This window comes from Anguilla anguilla, chromosome 13, assembly GCF_013347855.1.
Source record: "Anguilla anguilla isolate fAngAng1 chromosome 13, fAngAng1.pri, whole genome shotgun sequence".
Classification (NCBI taxonomy): domain Eukaryota; kingdom Metazoa; phylum Chordata; class Actinopteri; order Anguilliformes; family Anguillidae; genus Anguilla; species Anguilla anguilla.
Window position 1 is genome coordinate 6,212,625 of NC_049213.1, and position 20,058 is coordinate 6,232,682.

General features: G+C 44.4%; 1 protein-coding gene across 2 annotated transcripts in view; it reads right to left on the reverse strand.

Annotated features, from left to right (window-relative positions):
• LOC118211460 (neural cell adhesion molecule L1-like) overlaps positions 1 to 20,058 on the reverse strand; it is a 53,170-nt gene that overhangs the window by 32,017 nt on the left and 1,095 nt on the right. For both annotated transcript variants that reach the window (XM_035388678.1, XM_035388677.1), the window contains exons 2-4: positions 3,828 to 4,310; positions 2,834 to 2,848; positions 723 to 825 (exon numbers count right to left, since the gene is read on the reverse strand). In XM_035388678.1, coding sequence (XP_035244569.1) covers positions 723 to 825; positions 2,834 to 2,848; positions 3,828 to 3,957 — 248 coding nt within the window. In that variant the 5' untranslated portion in view covers positions 3,958 to 4,310. The remainder of the gene's footprint in view (positions 1 to 722; positions 826 to 2,833; positions 2,849 to 3,827; positions 4,311 to 20,058) is intronic.

Here is a 20,058-nt window from a genome sequence, read left to right on the forward strand (position 1 = left end):
TAAAAACAGATAGTTAACTAAAAGGTGACGAAAAAAACAGAAACATCACAGTCTTGGATTAGTCTGGTATAGAATGTGTTGAAAAGATCTTGTATAGACAGTGGGCATAGTTTGGTATAGACTGATATTGTATATACTGTGTTGGAAAAATCTGGTATAGACTGTGTGTGAATAGTCTGGTATAGACTGTGTTGGAAAGATCTTGTATAGACTGTGTGGGAACAGTCTGGCAAAGACTGGGAATGATCTGGTATAGACTGTGTGGGAATAGTCTGGTATAGACCATGTTAGAAAGATCTTGTATAGACTGTGCGGGAATAGTCTGGTATAGACTGTGTTAGAAAGATCTTGTATAGACTGTGTAGGAATAGTCTGGTATAGACTGTGTTAGAACAATCTTGTATAGACTTTGTTGGAAATATCTTGTATAGGCTATGCAAAATGTTCTGGAGTGCTGCATGGACCTTCATAGTTAAAATCCAGGAAAATATTATCCTAACTATTTCATAAAGGTAATTCATAAAATTTGAAATTTTCATATATGACAGTCGTGACTCAGCAGAAGAGATGTCATGCTATCGGAGAAAAGATGAAGGCCAAATGACAGTGGAACTGTAACTCTAAACTGCACTGACACGTGTGGGTAAGATAGGAGAGTTAGTGTGGGAATCAGCTACATTCAGTCCGAGGAAACAGTAAGTATTGGATGATTAGACACTAACGTGGGTGGGGGATTCCCAGAAGCATCGCAGACAAGAATGATGTCATCGACAGGAAAGGCAGTGTATGACTTTGGCTGGGCGGTAATCGTGGGCGGCTTCTTCACTGCAAGGAGAGACAAAGGACATCAGTCCAGACTGACCACAGTGACTGAACACCGATGTTCATGTACACTCAACACATGGGGTGGCCAATAAAGCAGTACAATTGTGTAAAATAATTCCCCGTAAATAAATAATCTATAAACTACAAGCAAAATGGTGGATGTGCACTGCCAATATTACATATTAAATTCAAATGTGAAAATGCATATTTCAAATAGGCCTCTGTATTAATAATACTGCCCATTACTGCTTAGTGATATTTTATGGTAATGGTCTCGTAACTTTTCAAACCAAACAGGTGTGAGCCCCTTCAAGGGGAACTTAAAATTATAATTTCTTATTTTCTTACAATTGTTCTGGCCTCATAACTTGTATGACATATATTTTATATTTTGTCAGCAACTGCAAATCATCATTTGAATTGATGACATCATTGGAATGTAACTCCTTCTCTTTCAGTCACTTCACTTCAGTGACTGAAAGCTGTCTTTTGAGTCAGAGTCACAATATTTCAGACACATCTGAAGGTTTGGAATCTTTCTTCGGTTTCAAATGAACAGCAGCCTCCACTCAATTTTCTGCATTCAGTCTCACAGCGGGGGGAAAGGGGAGGAGTTATGCACAGGTAACATCATAATTTAGGACGGGGCTTTATAATTTTTCTTTGTTGTGGGAATATTATTAATATGAAAGAGATGGATAGGTTATTCTTAAGATGATGATGGACCAAGGTTTTGAAATGCCCAACTGTATTCACCCAACTGCGCTCATTGCAGCAAGCTCCGCTACCAATTCAGAAGAACCCAGACAAACGTGTTGGCAAACTGCTGTCTCTTTCACAGCACGGTCCACAAGTTCAGCTCATACAGACATGAGTCAGTGGAAGATGCCCCATGTGCGGCAGGTGCCTGTTTGACCAGCGGGGGATGTGAAACAATGTCATCCTTCTCTGGCGATGCTACAGCCAATTATGTGCTTCCCTGTGAGGCTGCCAGCCAGTCAGCACTGGTGAAATCTGGATTCAATACCAGGCCGTGCAGCCCAACCACACAATAGAACAGTGCCTTAACAGATGCCTGACCATGGGGCCCATCCACACACTCCAACAGTGACTTAACAGATACCAGACAGTGGGGCCTATCCACACACTGGAACAGTGGCTTAACAGATACCAGACTGTGGGGCCCATCCACACACTCCAACAGTGACTTAACAGATACTAGACTGTGGGGCCCATCCACACACTCCAACAGTGACTTAACAGATACCAGACTGTGAGGCCCATCCACACACTCCAACAGTGACTTAACAGATACCAGACTGTGGGGCCCATCCACACACTCCAACAGTGACTTAACAGATACCAGACTGTGGGGCCCATCCACACACTGGAACAGGGCCTTAACAGTGTGGCCATATCAGACAGTCATTTCAGGCAGATGAAAATGATAATGCTGTCTGACTATTTAACTTCTGCCAGATCATATTTGAAAAAAAAATATATATAATTGTTTGAATAAATGGAAGTCACATTATTCTGCTATATCTCTTTCAAGACCTTGTTGGACCTGCACATGCTCATTGGGGTATAAATGGAATCTCTCCTCAACCTCTCCCACAACTCCCTCTCTCCATCATCTCTCCTCAACCTCTCCCACAACTCCCTCTCTCCATCATCTCTCCTTTACCTCTCCCACAACTCCCTCTCTCCATCATCTCTCCTCAACCTCTCCCACAACTCTCTCTCTCCATCATCTCTCCTCAACCTCTCCCACAACTCCCTCTCTTCATCATCTCTCCTTTAGTTCTCCTGCACCTCTGCTATATTACTTCTCTGTCTCTCTTTTTTCATCGCTCATGAACAGACTTAGTAAGTATTACAACTCAGACATTAAGAAATGTAAACACAGGAATGATGAGGAGCAGTGTGGCTTATCAGCAACGTGCTGGATGCTTTCCGGAGTAAAATGAGAGAGACACAGAGGATCTGGGCTGGAAAATATACTTACAGTTGCTTATTTTGTCTGTTTGTCCAGTGTGAACAGCAGTAGGAAGGAATTCAGAGGAAAAAATTAGTAACACACGCACACACACACATGCTCTCTCACACACAGACACACATGCACACACAATCACAGCATAGTTAGACATGCACATATAATGAGTATGTGCATGTGTGTGAGAGAGCGAGAGTGCATGCATGCATGTGTGTGTGTGTGTGTGCCGTTTATATTATTTTCAATCAATCAATCAATTTTTATTTGTATAGCACTTTTAACAAAGGAGCTTTGTCACAAAGCAGCTTTACAGAGAACCGGCCCCCAAAGAGTAAGCCTAGGGCAACAGTATTTTCAAATATCTGTTTAGATCTGTCTCTTTGGGATCATGAAAATGAGCAAAAATGATAATTACTGCTAATCTGTCAGCAGTAAACACATAAAATCTGAGAGTAAAATATACTAAATAAAATTTTAAGGGATCTAGCCACCCTTTCTCCCTCCCTCTCCCCCACCAGTGTTCTCTCCCTCCCTCTTCCCTTCTGTCTCCCTCTCCTTCCTCCCCCTCTCTCACAAATTGAAAGACGACATTTTGACCTCTCCTCTTCTCCCCTCTGTCTGTGACTTTTGAACTATGACCCCTGAACCATGAGGGTCAGAGGTTTTGGTGTGTGTGTGTGTGTGTGTGTGTGTGTGCATGCGTGTGTGCATGTATGTGTGTGTGCATGAGTGAGAAACAGAGAAAGAGAGAAAATATACAGTAATAAAAAGAAACAGCGTAAAACAAAAAGCCTAAAATAATAATAATAATAAAAAAGAAAAAATCTGCATATAAAAAAATCTGCATATAAAATAGAAAATATTTAAAATTATTTTTAAGCGATTTAAAACTTGTGATTTCTAATCTCAGGTAATCCCCAGATAATTGTGCACGATCTGTGTGTTGCAGACTGGCGTTAGAGACTCTGGCACTGGACTGTAGGAAGAGAGAAAATCAGGCACTTACAGCTATCGGGGACGTGGATGGCCCCCTGGATCGGCTGCGGAACGAGGGACGAGATGAGGAAGAGCAGGAGGAGGAGGAGAGGAGCGCGTGATCTCCCACCCCCGGCCCGCTGATGCTTCGTTGAAGGCATAGCTCACTGTCCCCTTCATGCACACGCCCGAGCCAGGCTTTGTCTGACGCGCACACACACACGCACGCACGCCGGAGATCTGCTTTGTCTGACGCGCGCACACACACACACACGCACGCACGCCGGAGATCCGCTGTGTCTGGCACGCGCGTGTGCGCTCGCTCGCTCGCTCACGCACGGCGCGGACTCCCGGTGTCACGCACACACGCCCGCACGTGCGCACACACACACACACACACACAGTGTCCCTCTCTCCTCTGGAGGATCGGGCCTCTCTCCAGGCCTCTCAGCTGGTGCTCAGGACACACGTGCTTCTGCTCCTGCCTTCTCTCACTCGCCGGCCTCTGCCTCCGCTGGAACACGAAAGGGGGGGGGGGGGGGGGCGAGGGAACAGAGAGGGAGGGGCAGGGATGGACAGATTGATGGAGGTCAGAAAGGAGGGGAGGAGGCAGGGGAGAGGACAGGAGAGGTTGCGTTAGGAAAAAAAAAAAAAACAGGGAGATATTTCAATTCAACCATTTCAGAATACCTCAGGTAGCCACTGACAACCAGGATTAATCCGGATGTACAGAGAGAGACAGACCGATCGAAAGGGATGACGAACACTGAAGGGACACTCTGTGGCACCAGATTGGAGATACGAAAAAAACAGAATGGACAGATTCACAGGGAGATTGACGGCAGGAGGGAGCTAATTAGCTGAATGTGCGGAGGAGGCGAGGTCACAGATCTCCAGTAGAGTTCGTTTCCTGCCTCTGTCCTGCTTTCATTGATGTGACAGTCAAGTCCAGGCACAATCAAACCGCAACACGCTTCATAATTAAACTTCACATTTTACTAATGGCCAATTAGGAAGAACATCTCTGTGAGGCTAGTTGGACCAGAAGGCTTTGTAGATGAGTTTATGAGTGTTGTGTGTCTCTCTGTCTTATACTTTGAAAGAAGGCAGCAGAGATCTCCATGACATTAATCATTAATGAGAGATTAATCAGAGTACTTTATGATAAGTGGATATTTCGGTTGTTGTTTTTCTTTGTCTAGCTGGAAAAGATCAGGTCTCCACGTGTGCTTCAATCAGCGGGACTGGTGTATGGCCACACCCAGTTCACACATGGACTGGTCTATGACCACGCCCAGTTCACACATGGACTGGTCTATGACCACGCCCAGTTCACACAGGGACTGGTCTATGACCACGTCCAGTTCACACATGGACTGGTTTATGGCCACACCCAGTTCAGGCAGGGACTGGTTTATGGCCACGCCCAGTTCACACATGGACTGGTTTATGACCACACCCAGTTCAGGCTAGGACTGGTCTATGACCATGCCCAGTTCAGGCTAGAACTGGTCTATGACCACGCCCAGTTCATATAATTCAAGCCAGGCATGTTTTGTGAGCACGGCTCCATTGAGGCCAGGAGGGACGTGTGGCCACACCCACAATTTGACATTACATAGAAAAGGGTGTGCCCCAAATCCTAACCTTCTAATTAAACATGCAGTTTAACAGGCTGTAAACAAAGGACATAATGTCACGTGAGAAATTTCACCAATGTGCTGCTAAAGAAGCTTACCTTGCCACAGACTGAAAAATAATTTTAAAAAACAAAAAAGCAAAAACCCATATGAAGTAATGGCAGTTGGATATAGAACAAGGATTTGACAAAATACATCACTTGTAATGGAAAATCTATTGGAAGTGATGGTGAATATTTATTTATTGTTAGGTCAGCAATCTTAAACCACAAGTAATTGGGTCAGATAACAATGAAACACATTTGAAAAGGTTTGCCCTGTACGTATTTTCAAACATTTACAAACCTATTACATTTATTTCCTGAACAATGCCAAACAAAGAAGTATCCATGGAAATAAAAATCTCAAATTGAATAATAATGTTTATACATTAAATGGCGTGTAAAATGAAACTGAAATTCATAACGCTAACACAACCAACTGAGATATAAGGGGTGGGGCAGGGTGGGGGTTGAGCTGGAGAGTGACAGCTGTGGAAGCAAGAACCCAACCTTAATTACACATCCGATCTCCCAAGCAATTCATTACCTCTCTCTCTCTCTCTCTCTCTCTCCTTGCTCTTACCTCCCCCACTCTCTCCCCCTCCCTCCCTCTCCCCCTCTCTCTCTCTCTCTCAGCTTTTGTTCCTGTCCGCTGGACGGTGTGGCTCAGCGGCCTCCTCTCTGGCAGCTGACAGATTTGCCCCAGGGGCCGGGGCAGGTCCCGAGGGGCGCGAACAGCGAGGAGCTTTTCCGAAACCGCCAGCTCGGGTTCCCTTTTAACGGGCCCGCCGTGGAGGAAGTGCGGAGTTAATGTAGCCCCGCCCCTCGGCCCCTCCCACCAATCTGTGCCTGCCTCACCTGGCAGCACGCCACCACACACACACACACGCATGCACACACACACCCACTCACTCAGACACACACCCACTCACACACTCACACACACCCACTCACGCACTCACACACACACACACACACACGCGCATGCACACACACACACTCACTCAGACACACACCCACTCACTCACACACACTCACACACGCACACACACACACACGCGCGCATGCACACACACACACTCACTCAGACACACACACACACCCACTCACTCACTCACACACACTCACACACACACACCCACTCACGCACTCACACACACACACACACACGCACACATACACACACTCACACCCACTCACTCACTCACACACACACCCACTCACTCACTCACACACACACACACACACACACACACGCACACGCACACACACTCACACACCACACGCACACACACACACACACTCACTCACACGCACACATACACACACTCACACCCACTCACTCACTCACACACACACACACACACCCACTCACTCACTCACACACACACACACACACAGATGCACTCACACACACACACTCACACACATACACACACACACACACACGCGCACACAGAAAGGGAGACAGAGGGTTGTGCATTACAGGCCCCGTCTGGAAGCCCCGCTCCACACACTCAATAAAAACATCATCTGTCGGCTGTGGAAACTGGCCCAGCACAAAACGCAGATCCCAGAGGTAGCCACTGTCTAACTTACTGTTTTTGTTTGCAATCACTCTCAAGCCACACAATGCTTACTTACATTGTGTGTGACACAGACAGAGACAGAGAGAATGTGTGTGCGCATGTTTGAAAAGGCGTAAAAGTGTATGTGCACATGTGTGTTTGTGTGTGTGTGTGTGTGTGTGTGTGTGTGTGTGTGTGCATGAAATGATGAGTAAGCGTGTGTGTCTGCGTGCGCCTGATGTGTCTCGTCATCCGTGCTCTTTAAATATTGAAGAGCTCCAGCTGTGTGGATGTGTAAGGCCAAGGCGGGGGGGGGGGGTTAATAAACTAATACATGCCCCTCCCCCTCCTCCTCCCCCTCCCCACAGGCTATTTTCTCTAAGATAGGGAAGAAGACGCTGAAAGAAAGAGGGGCAGAGAGGAATTGAAAGAGAGATTAATTTACTCCAGACATAATGGTGTGTGTGGAGGGGGGTGGCGCGTAAGTTAACTCAGACCCTCAGCACAGAGTTAATTATTTATAGCGGGTCCTGTCTCCGTCAGTACAATTTGCCCCAAATTCGCTAACATTCATAATTCATACTCACTATTTACTCTTCTCTTGGGGAGTGTGGGGCCTCAATTCTGCCTTCTCCTGTCTGTGTCTCTCCCTCCTTCATTTTCTCTCTGTCTCTATCCCTCTCTTTCACCCCCTCCCTCTCTCTCTCTCTCCCTGTCTGCATGTCCGCATAGTCATCCATTACAGCCCTATCCCACGCACACAGCCACACTGCCTGAGGTCTGCAATGCCAAAGGCCTGCCCCACACACACAGCCACAAACTGCTACACTTGCCCCACAATGCACTGTAATCCTCTCTGTTGTGAGTTACTGGCCTTTTTGAGCCTTCAGCGTATAACCTCCTAAGACCGGGCAATTCATTTTTGTCTTCTGTAAGGGACGTAAGTCTCTGGTCTAAATCTCAATAACCATATATTCTACTATGCTGAAACCTGCACTATAAGAAACGATCAATAAAAATAAAAGGAATAATATTTTTGGAAAATATTTTCACCGCAAAATTTTTTTTGAATTTTGTCAAAAGGGTAAATAATTAAACTTTTGTTCTGCTGGACGTCAGGAGTAGGTTAGAGCAGACCGTAGCTACAGGGCACCTAGCTCACCTGTCCCATACGATGCTCAGCTTCGTACCTGAGCCCAGACGGGGGTGTGTGGCGTGAGCCGACAGCACGCAGGCATAGCCCCGCAGACAAGAGCGGGTTCCAGGCCTTGTGCTCAGGAAGGTCATGTGAAAGCACACGGCAGAGCACAATCTGCTAACGAATGCTAGTTTCAAAACGCTATACAAATATCTAAGTGCATTGTGCAAACGCTCAATATACCGAATATTCAAATTTAAATTGGTGTAGTATCATACATATTTGACTACGTTCAAAATACACATCACAAACACTTACATAAAGCCAATCAATATGGCAAACACACGGTTGCAAATTCAAATCCAATTCTTCAGCAATTACTAATAAAAACCCAGCAGAAAGATGCAAGGTGAAAAGCAAATGAAAACTTAAGTGGAATTTCCCACTTAAGATCAATTTAAAATAAATAACATAAATAACAAATTTGTAAATGCAATCAGTTACAACGCAATAAGAAAACATGCATGCCAGCAGCTACCACCAAGCTCTATGAGTCAACAGTCAAGACCTCATGCAATGACCTACAGTGCCTGAAATCAAGATGCACAGATGAAGATGCCCACAGAAAAAATCATTTTGCTAGGAGTTAACATTACCTGAGCAAACAACAGTGAAACAGACTTCTCAACTGTTAAAGAGTTCTGTCCCCATACACTGAATCCACTCACGAAAATGTTGATGCAAAGCCAGAACACTGAGCGAAAGCACAGAGGACATCGGCCTAAGAAACGCAACCCAGCTACAGAAACTCCGGATATGCTACTAAAAACATTTCAGCAGCATGTGAAAGAGCAGGAGCAACACTGACTGCAAAGCCCTGAATCCACCCACACTGCATGCACTGTAGGAACTGAAATAGAAAGTGAACGTGCAAAACACTGGTCACTGCACTGTACTTTGCTATGCAGTCAAGCTACTGCACTGCGCTATGTAGTCAAACACAGGCTACTGCATTGTGCCATGCAGTCAAACATTGGCTATTGCACTGCACTGTGCAGTCAAACATTGGCTACTGCACTGCGCTGTGTATTCAAACACTGGCTACTGCACTGCGCTATGTATTAAAACACTAGCTACTGCACTGCGCTATGTATTGAAACACAGGCTACTGCACTGCGCTATGTAGTCAAACACTGGCTACTGCACTGCGCTATGTAGTCAAACACTGGCTACTGCACTGCACTATGCAGTCAAACACTGGCTATCTCTCTCTCTTTTCCTCTCTCATAGTTCCATAAATTCATATGGAGAAAGGAAGTGTACTCAATGTGCATTATGTTATACACATTTAACAGAACAGCGCAGAATTACACACAGAAGGATACAATGAAAAGTAAAAGGAACAGTGTATAACTATTATTATGAAATAATAGCATCTACATTGATTTAACAGATGCTGTTGTCCAAAACAACTTACGATGAAAGATAACATAAGTGCATTACTACCATGTCTGGCCAACAACATTTCCAAACGAGCGGGTGTCAAGGCAACATCAGTAACAAGCGCTAAATGTAAAAATGACTTGTATCGACCTAGAATGATTAATTATTTTATTATGCACCATAATAAAATGATACATAATAATAGACCATGCATGTGGTGCTACGTACGGTACCCACTCAATGGTTACAGAGAGGCTCCCTTGTCTTAGTCCTAACACAAAACAGTGCCATGTGGGGAATGGGGTGGGTCAAAATGTGTAAGGTTTTAGTATCTGAGCGTGTTTCATGGGCAGCAGAATGCAATAGAGCACAATTACCCTGATAGTATGAGGGCTGCAGCCATTTTTTGTGTCAATGTAAAAGTTCTATTAAGGCTACTCCATTATTTAGCATTCTAATCCATTATCTTCCATTACATGTCTGTTCTACAGCTCTAAGACAGCAGTTAGCCTAATCTTACTGGGAGCGCATTGCACTTAGCTTCGGATACCATCTTGCCCTTAAAGTTTCATTCATTTCATTCGCTTTTTTGCATTCGTTTTAGTTAAGCAAGGCCTAATAGCTAGTGAGGTATCTTTGCCAGCAATCCTAGTTATAATTGTGGAAAAAGCACAAGATAATCTCAGGTTCCTTATGCACTTAAGGCAATGTAGCTAATTAGCCATGCTCAGTCTAGCCAGCAAACATCATTTGATTCAGTGCACATCATTCCTTGTTTAGTTAGCTACCATGAATACATGCAATCTTTAAACTGCCTGAATTATTATTTGCGAGCTAGCTGTTAACTAAATTGGCAAGCTAGCAATCTGCTACAATGACAATGAAGGACTTGTTCTAGTAACCAAGCTAGCTAACTTAATTTGGATTTTGCATTTTGTTCTAGTATTGCAGCCCAAGCAGCTAACCCGTTAGCTGGCTAACATTTACATGAACTGGCAAACTACAGTGAACCCTGAACTAAGCTACTGGGCTAGCGTTTACCGTAGTGCTATGTGGCAATCTGATTGCAAATAGAGTAGCAAAATAAAGAATCATTGGTAGATTGAAAATAAGAAGTCAGCATACTGAGGTAACAAAAATCCTGCTAGTAATGTTGTTATTAATTTCAAAGTAATTGTATATCTAAAACCCAGTATCTCTGCTGATGTATGCAAACATAACAAAAATGAACAACTTCAGGTGCAACACATGATGAAAAAAAGATCAGGTAACACAGGCAATAAGATAAAATAAGAGAGTAAAAACTGAGCTCAGCGATACTGTTCAACAGAGCTATTTTAACACTTAGAGATGCATTCATCATCGCCACCTATTCATTTATTCATCATTCATCCATTATCTAACCAATGTACATTTTATGCCATATCCAGGGTATAATTACAACCTCCCTTGTACTATAGATTAAATATAAAGGACTACGCCTTTCTGTTACAGCTGTGGGTTGGACATAGAATGAATTTAACTCAATATGCTGATTAATCACCCTCTTCACACACACGCACGCAAACGGACACACACACACACACACAACTCTTACTGGCAATGACTCAGTGGGCTGACTAATGACCTGCTTTGCAGAATCGTTTCAGGTGTGATCCAGGCTTGGGTAAATGATAAAAGATGGACGTTCATTTCAACTTTAACAAACTAATCTCATGCGTGTGGTTTGTGTACAGATGTGTGTGTACATGCCGTGCACATTAGTGTGTCTCACCTGTGCGTGCAGGCTCACACCGTAAATATGAGCATGTGTGTCTGTGTGTGGGTGAGCCTTTGCCAGTGTAGATATCGATGATGTCATCCTGTTGTGCGCGCGTGAGGTGAAAACACCCCTCCCTCTCTCCCTCCCTCCCTACCTCCCTCTCTCCTCCCTGTCTCCCCATTACCATGGCAACTCCTTGACTCCAGCAGCATGGAGCAATACATCTCCCTAACCCATCCCCCTATCCCCCTGTTCTCCCCTCCCCCTCTCTGTCTGCACCTTTTTCTCGGATTCCCCCTGCTCACCGTTCCCCGACACTTCCACCCTCGTTCCCTCGCTCTCTTTTCCTCTTTGAATCGTCCCTTCAGTTTGTCGTGGACGCATCTGCTTGCTGCTCAACTCGCCCTTCTTATTTAAAAAAGATTTTGTCCTTCCTTCCTTTCTATGACATGCATTCTATGCCTGTTCTCAATATATGTCTACTGAATATCTAATTTACATCTGTACTGGATGTTCATAATCTATTCCTATCTGTATGATGTTTCTATAAATGTTTTTGTCTACTTATAAATTTATAATATGTATTTTTGCACTGTATGTCTATAATACATTCATGTTTAGATTATATCTGCATATATATCTATATCTATTATATATCTATAATCTATTCATGTCTGTATTATATATTTATTTATCACAAAAAACTGTTTGATTGTGAAATGTTTGCATTTGCCGAAAGTCTCAAAAGACAGGAAATGAAATGAATTAGCTCTAACACTCTCCATTGAGATGTATCAGCACAGATCTTGACAACTGCTACAGCCCTGTATATGTCTACTATACTTCAAACAACATGTACTCATCACTGGGCGTATTGCTTAAAATGCAAACCTTCTCTCAAAAAGCCTAATTCATACTCTGAGAGTATTGCTCTGTACAGTGTATTGGCAATAGAACTGGCTAGCTCCGTGGCTTCCCCTTCCTTTACTGGATCTGACGCAGTATCACAGTGCTTGTCACTTTGGACAGAGCCGTTGCTATGCGACTGAATGGTCGCTGCGGTGTCTTGCCAGTGACTGTGACACATCGTCGGGGCCTGGACATAACGGTCTCCCGTTCACATCTAACGTCGTTTGGAACTTCAGAACGATAGAATCATTCAAACTTCCAGAAGGTAGCCTGATTTTGTAAGTTAGCATTGTGTCTCCCCATGTTAATTCAATTGACATTTTGGCATCCAAATTTAATCAAGACTACAGCCACAGAAACATGAAAAGCACGTATGTGTCTCAAAATGACTGAGAGGTCTTGTATCAGGATCCAACAGGTTTAAATTGAATTGCATTTGCTCAAAAAGTCTGGATTTTTTATGCAATTTTTTGGGGGGTCTCCACAACACAGTAATGGCCTAATGTAGTTATAACAACATCAGCAGTTAGTGAGTCAATAGCGATTGTAGTCCACCAGCAAAATGGCATTGAGATTGGTTTTGAAATGGCGATATATTGAGGTTCATATATCTCTGTTTTACATGGGAGAGCAAGTGTACACTGAGCTCAGTGCAATAATGTGTACACTGTAAAATATCTAGTGTTAATTCAACTTTATCTTTTAGAGTTGAATTAACACTGTTAGAGTTGAATTAACACTGGACATTTTACTGTCTATGTCTGTACTGTTTGTGTGTGTAATTGAGACATATTCCAGTGAGATAAGACAGACTGAAGACTGGACATGGGTAGTGAGATAAACCACATTGTCTGAATGTGTCAATAGCCATTCATTATCAGGACCCTGCCATCATCTAGGTTTATTACTTCTTAGGGGAACCATTTCATCCTTTCAGCGATAAACGATGCAGAAGTCTGGGAGACAAGCTGTGTCTGAGAGCATGCTATATGCTTCAGAGAGGAAATTGACTGAGTTCAAACAACATTTGTCCTTAACATTGACAAGTGAACGCGAACATTACACTTTTATTTTCCCCTCACAAACTCATTTTAGCCAGTTATTTTTTTCTGTTTGCTGAACTCTTGATAAAAAAAATAGTGGAAATAAATGCTATTTGCAGTGCAAAATGGATAGGTACCGTTGGGTCAAATGTGGTTCAGACATAAATCTAAAGCAATCTTTAAAGCGTAAAGCTAAAACATTGAACAATTTTGATATGGTCTTTTTAATCACAAATATATAATTACAATAATAAATAAATATGCTTATGTTACATCACATAGAATATTTAAGCAATATAATGCTAATTAAAAAATAAAATTATATTATATACAGTATAAATATAGTAAATGAGCATTATATTGCTTAAATATTCAATAAGATGTATCATATGCATTTTATCATATTATGATATGCATCATATCCTCCACTGTTTCATCAGCCACCGGTTCTTTTAGACTGAACTGAGCCACAGATTTACATCGCACCGTATGTCCACACTCGCAAGGCATTGTGGGTAAAAATCTCATGGGAGTACCCCATCTGCCCCTGGCCCCGGTGCACTGCAGCGTGTTCGCATCACACATCCGTGGTCTTTGTTAGCACGGCAGCCCGGTCAGGGTGGCTGTGACACCACCCCTACCGTACGACCGAAAATAACTCGATAAGGTTCAGAACCGGGGTTGCAGAATCACCGGATGTCTCCCGTAATGCCAGTTAATGGAGGATGTCTGGGACAATGACAAATGCCCTGCCAGAACGTGGATGTTTGCTGCGACCGTGCGATGGCTGAACTCGTCTGAAGGATTCCTTGGCCGTCGCTGTATGTCTGCAGCGGAGTAAACCTTTTTTTGGAAAGGAATCTGACTCTGGCCTCTTTGCAAGTCTGAAGCAAAACCACTGAACAAAACCACGATGCTCTTTTGCAAGATGCTGTACTAAGTATTCTGCAGTGCATGCTAGGAGTTTATTATCTTGTTCAGTGCTTTGTTCAGTGTGTAACAGACAACAAAAAATTCAGCAGTTTGGATTTTCACGGTTTACATTTAGGAACTTGACTACCACGACCTAAATTAATTAGACACATTTTAACTATGTTTCTTTGTTGCACTTATCCAAAACTGTGTGACATATGGACTTGTAACTTGTTCTAAAGATTACTAATAGCGGTACTAATCTGATAAAAAACCTAATTTGTGTTTAAATGCAAAATTCACTATGCAAAATACATGGCGGCAGTCAAGCAATAAATTGCCATTTAATGTGCACAATATGCAAATTTGGTTTAAGAACAGAAAAAAAAACCTCATTAGGATTATTGCCATTAAACACATGTGCAGCCCTGCTTCCTCTGCATTAAGTCTGTTAAAGAAAAAACATGCATATTAATGACTGAGAGAAAGGGGATTAATCTAAATATCTACAGTACGGGACCATAACCTTAACAGGAAAACAGGAAAAAAAAAAATAAATAAATAAAGATCAAGACACTACTTCTAAACAGCATATGATTAAACAATTTGTTCTCTTGGAACCACAGTGACTGCCTCTCACGCTGCAAAGAGCCTGGGGGTGGGCCTGGATGAGCAGCTGGACTGCAGTCACATCACAACAACATCACGGTCCTGCAGATTTCTCCTGTACAACATCAGGAGGATTCGACCACACCTGACCATTTACTCCACCCAGCTACTCGTCCAGGCTATGGTGACCACCCGTCTTGATCACTGCAACTCCTTCCATGCAAGCCTGCCAGCTTGTGTCATTCAGTCACTACAGATGATTCAGAATGCTGCTGCTGGAATTGTCTTCAACCTTCCTAAGTTCTCACATGTCACTCCCCTTCTGAGGTAACTCCATTGGCTACCAGTCGCCGCCAAGGTCAGGTTCAAAGTCCTGACCCTCGCCTACCTACAGGACATGATTCAACCGTACAACGCCTTCCTTATTCAAGTTTGAGGGTTTGTGGCCTGGGGAAACAAGAAACCAGATTTAACTGCAGAGTGGGTGATAGTGTAATATAATTGTCAGGAAAGTGGGTCTACAGCTCCAAGGTTACAGGTTCAATTCCCAGGTGTGGCATAGCAGGTTGTACCCTTAAGTGAGGTACTTAACTGAACTGCTTAGGGAAAATATCTGGGTTGTTTAAACGGATTGTATTCAAAAGAATAAAGTAAGTAGCCCTGGATAAAACGTGAAGTCGGAATCCATGTTGCACACCCCTCTCTCAGCAAAACCATCGCCCAAGTGTGGAGGTGGCAGCTAGAGAGAATAGAGTCAGAATGCAGACATTCACCAATCCATCCATTATGTAACCCACTTATTCCAGGATCATTTGGGGGGGGGGGGGGGGGGGGGGTGAAGCCTATCCCAGGAAGCATTGGGTGAGAGGCAGGAATACACCCTGGAGAGCTTGCCAATCCAATCGCAGAGCACACACACCATTCATTCCTAGGGGGAATTTAGAGTCTACCTTCATGTCTTTGGACTGTGGGGAGGATACCCACACGGGGAGAACTTGCGAACTTCACGCAGCGAGGCTCAGCGCTAACGAGAACGCGCTACGATGGCTGCTCTTCTTTTCGTCCCGCCGCAAACCCCCCGGGAGACAAGCCTGTGTGGCCCAATCAGCATCTGCGCCCATGTCAGTGACACGCTCGTGCCTGCGGTCCCCGAACACAGACCGTCTGGAAGGGCACTTACCGCAGCAGCGGGCGATAGCTGATCTACCGACAGTCACGCCAAGGTCACGCTCTTATCGGCTGGCCGTGCGGACTTTGCATCCATCAGACGTGGATTTATTCATCTAGCCGTCCATTTCATAAACTGCTTACTCCTGGTGGGCCAGGGTCGCCCGGGGTGGTCTGGAGCCTATCCCAGCAGGCTTTGGGTGAAAGGCAAGAATGCACCATGGACACCCTGTCACCAATCCACCGCAGGGGCCCACACGCCTTTTGCTCACGCAATCACTCCTCCGAGCTATTTAGGGTTTCCAGTTTGCCCAGCGGGCACGTCTTCGGACTGCGGGAGGAAACCGAAATACCCGGAGGAAACCCAACGGGACACGGGGAGAACGCGCAAACTTCACATGGAAAGGCCCTCGCCACGGGACTCAAACCCGTCAGCTACTTGCAACGAGGCGACAGCGGTGCTCACATCCCAGAGGTCGATTGAGATCGTGAACTTTGAATACGGATGCATTTTTCCATAGCTTTGACTCTGACGTATGAAAAGCTATGGAAAAAAAAAACTTGTTGGGATGCATGTTTGCTTTTCCCGGCTCACGTCAAACTGGGAAAGCCACCTTTCACATTTTTTTCAAAAGCATCAAAGCACTTTAGTACGCATTAAAGACGGAAGAGCAAAGGGACCGTTGTTTATATTTATATACATACATATATAGTGTAGTAACAAAAATACTCAGGGTACTTGTAGAATAATATGTACAATTTAATTACAGTTACTTTTCTAAATATTTAATGATTACATTTTGGATTGTGTGTGATACATAAACAACACACACACACACACACACTTGTACACCATGTACCTCATTATAAAACAAGGACTTCTGGCCCATTGCATGATGAAAATATGCCCATGTGAATGCAGCCACACTGACACATCACTGCACTGCTGTGCTTCCCGCACCAACACAATGAGCGGCAGTGTGTTCTGAAAAAAAAGAAATTCTGTCCAGTTCAGTTTAGCAGTATATTCTGTAGCTGGCCTGACAAGTACAGATACTTTAACCGAAGGGTGAAGAGGGGAATTCTTTCCGATTCCGCGGACAAAGGCCTCTTTCTGTCCGAGAGAGTGGGAGAGGGACGGAAGGAGACGACAGCGAGGGGGTTCGGGGTCAAACAGCAGAAAGGCGAGGACTGACTCACTGACCGTTCCTCTTCCCTGCGTCTCTTCTTCTTTTCATCTCGATTAATGTCACGCCTGTTTCGTGTTATTGTTTTCTGTTTTCTCTGCTTTTTTTCTTTTCTTTCTTTCTCTTGGTTGAATCCTCCCAGCCTGGCATCGCTCGTACACACGCACTTCACTTCAGCCAGTTACCCGCTCAGATCCCATGGCTCTCTTGCCATACTGCCTGGGAACAGCACTTCCTGTTGCAGTGAGCCACACCAGCTTAGTCACCGGACAGATTCTCAGACGGGCGATTGGTGGAAGTGTGATGAATTGACACAAGCTTCCTCTCTCTGTTTGTCCACTTCTAAATAGCATGCTGGAATCGCCATGTTCTACCTGCCTTTCCTGATTCTACGGGACTATTGGCTTCATCCTGGAAGTGGACGGGTTTATGGCTATGAAATACAGTGCTATTGGCCAAGCTTACAGAGGAGAGGTACAAACCTGGAAAATGAAAGCTAACCATAAGCTAACCCTGCACCTACAGCATCTTCTTTCTTCTCCAGCTCTCCTCTCTCCAAATCTATCTCTCCCTCATATGAGATCTGTGTGTTTTGCTCTGAGATGCGCTTTTCTGTCAAAACAAAAAGCAAAGCTTCCATAGGATTTTTCTTTTGAGCCATTCTGTGTGCAGTGCTATTGAACAGCCTGATTTTCTAAACTCAAATGCAAACGTTTAAGACTCAAGTTCAAATACATGGTGAATGGGTGAAAAATCCTGAAAAAAAAAACTCTCCAAAGAAAGCCTCACACAAATACCTGCCCTTGACAATAATAATGGCATCATATTTCTCACTATCACTGGACTACATTTCCCATCCTATAAGAGCATGTGGGTGTTTCTCTGGCCCTGTGACTGGGCCTCCTCCTTAGCCCATTTATCAGACCTTCTGCAGGCTACTGGGAGGCATTTGGATTCGAATTTGCATTTGAAACTGTGGACACTACTCCTAAATCTCTACCCCTCCCCTCAGGTCTTCAGTACAGTCAATTAAGCTTAAAGCTTTGTTGGCATAACTAAACTGCCTGCTATTCCCAGAACAAACACAAGTCGCAATGCAATGAGAAAACAATATATTCTGTTGATGTGGGTCCAGACAGCAATGACATTATCCCTGTTCGGTCTCTCTTTAGGCTGACTCACAATGAAAGGGCAGACCCTGAATGAAAGGTCAGGACAGACAGTACAGTGGCAGCATCAGAGCTCAGCCATTACAGCTCAAAGTTATGGGAGGGCACAAAACACATTATACAGTGAAAGCATGAGTATGTAGCCATTATGGCTCAAAGGTATGGGAGTGCACAAAACACATTATGTAGCAGCAGCATCAGCCCTTATGGCTTATACAAGATAATCATTTGCTTATGGATAATGCATTGATTAGAATAATTCAGTGAATGTATATTTAGATAATATTTAAGGACATAATTTGTTTGAGATGTGTGCGTGGTGTGTGTGTGTGTGTGTATGTATGTGTGAGTACAGGTGTGGCTCTAGGTGTGTGTGTGGTAAGTGTGTGGGCGTGGCTTTAGGAGTGGGTGTTGGTAAGTGTGTGGGCGTGGCTATAGGAGTGGGTGTTGGTAAGTGTATGGGCGTGGCTATAGGAGTGGGTGTTGGTAAGTATGTGAGTGTGGCTATAGGAGTGGGTGTTGGTAAGTGTGTGGGCGTGGCTATAGGAGTGGGTGTTGGTAAGTGTGTGGGCGTGGCTATAGGAGTGGGTGTTGGTAAGTGTGTGGGCGTGGCTATAGGAGTGGGTGTTGGTAAGTGTATGGGCGTGGCTATAGGAGTGGGTGTTGGTAAGTGTGTGGGCGTGGCTATAGGAGTGGGTGTTGGTAAGTGTGTGGGCGTGGCTATAGGAGTGGGTGTTGGTAAGTGTGTGGGCGTGGCTATAGGAGTGGGTGTTGGTAAGTGTGTGGGCGTGGCTATAGGAGTGGGTGTTGGTAAGTGTGTGGGCGTGGCTATAGGAGTGGGTGTTGGTAAGTGTGTGGGCGTGGCTATAGGAGTGGGTGTTGGTAAGTGTGTGGGCGTGGTTATAGGAGTGGGTGTTGGTCAGTGTGTGGGTGAGGCTATAGGACTGGGTGTTGGTCAGTGTGTGGGTGTGGCTTTAGGTCACCCCACGTATCCATGAGCACAGCTGTGGCTGTTTCCCTTCTCAACCCCTCAAATCAGTCTGTGCCCCTGTAAATACTTCCCCCACCCCTCTAAACATGCCCCCTCCCCCTCTAAACACTCCCCCTGCCCCTCTGAACATGCCCCTCTGGCCCCTCCATCCCTGCCCCTCTCTCTTTACCCCTCTGTGGCTTCATTCCTTTCTGGTTCATAGATCTACATTCAAACTCAGAAGATTACTCCCCCCCCCACCCGTCCATATCATATTATGATGGGAAATGGACCCTGCGGATGGAGCCTGCAATGACTGCGGATGGAGTGGAGAAGTTTAACGTTGGAAAGGGAGAGCAGGATGTGAAGCCGGATGTGAGGGTGTGCACAGTAACGTGGGTCTATGGACCATAAGAACTGCAGAAGGGAACTGAGAGACATGACCAGCGCACTAATCTCAGCATCAGTGCTAAATCATCCTGTGATCCTAAACAGTCCAACAGCGACACGCACTACGTATCAGACAAACCATAAAGAGGCTGAATTTTAGTTCAGCTCAAATATAAACCCACTGTCAAAACCACAAAACACATTTAAATGAATGTTAACGTCTGATATATTTCAGAGACGGAATATGCATATGTACATTTTAATAACCAGCAGAAAAGTACACCTTATGAAAGAAACTATGGATGTATGCAACA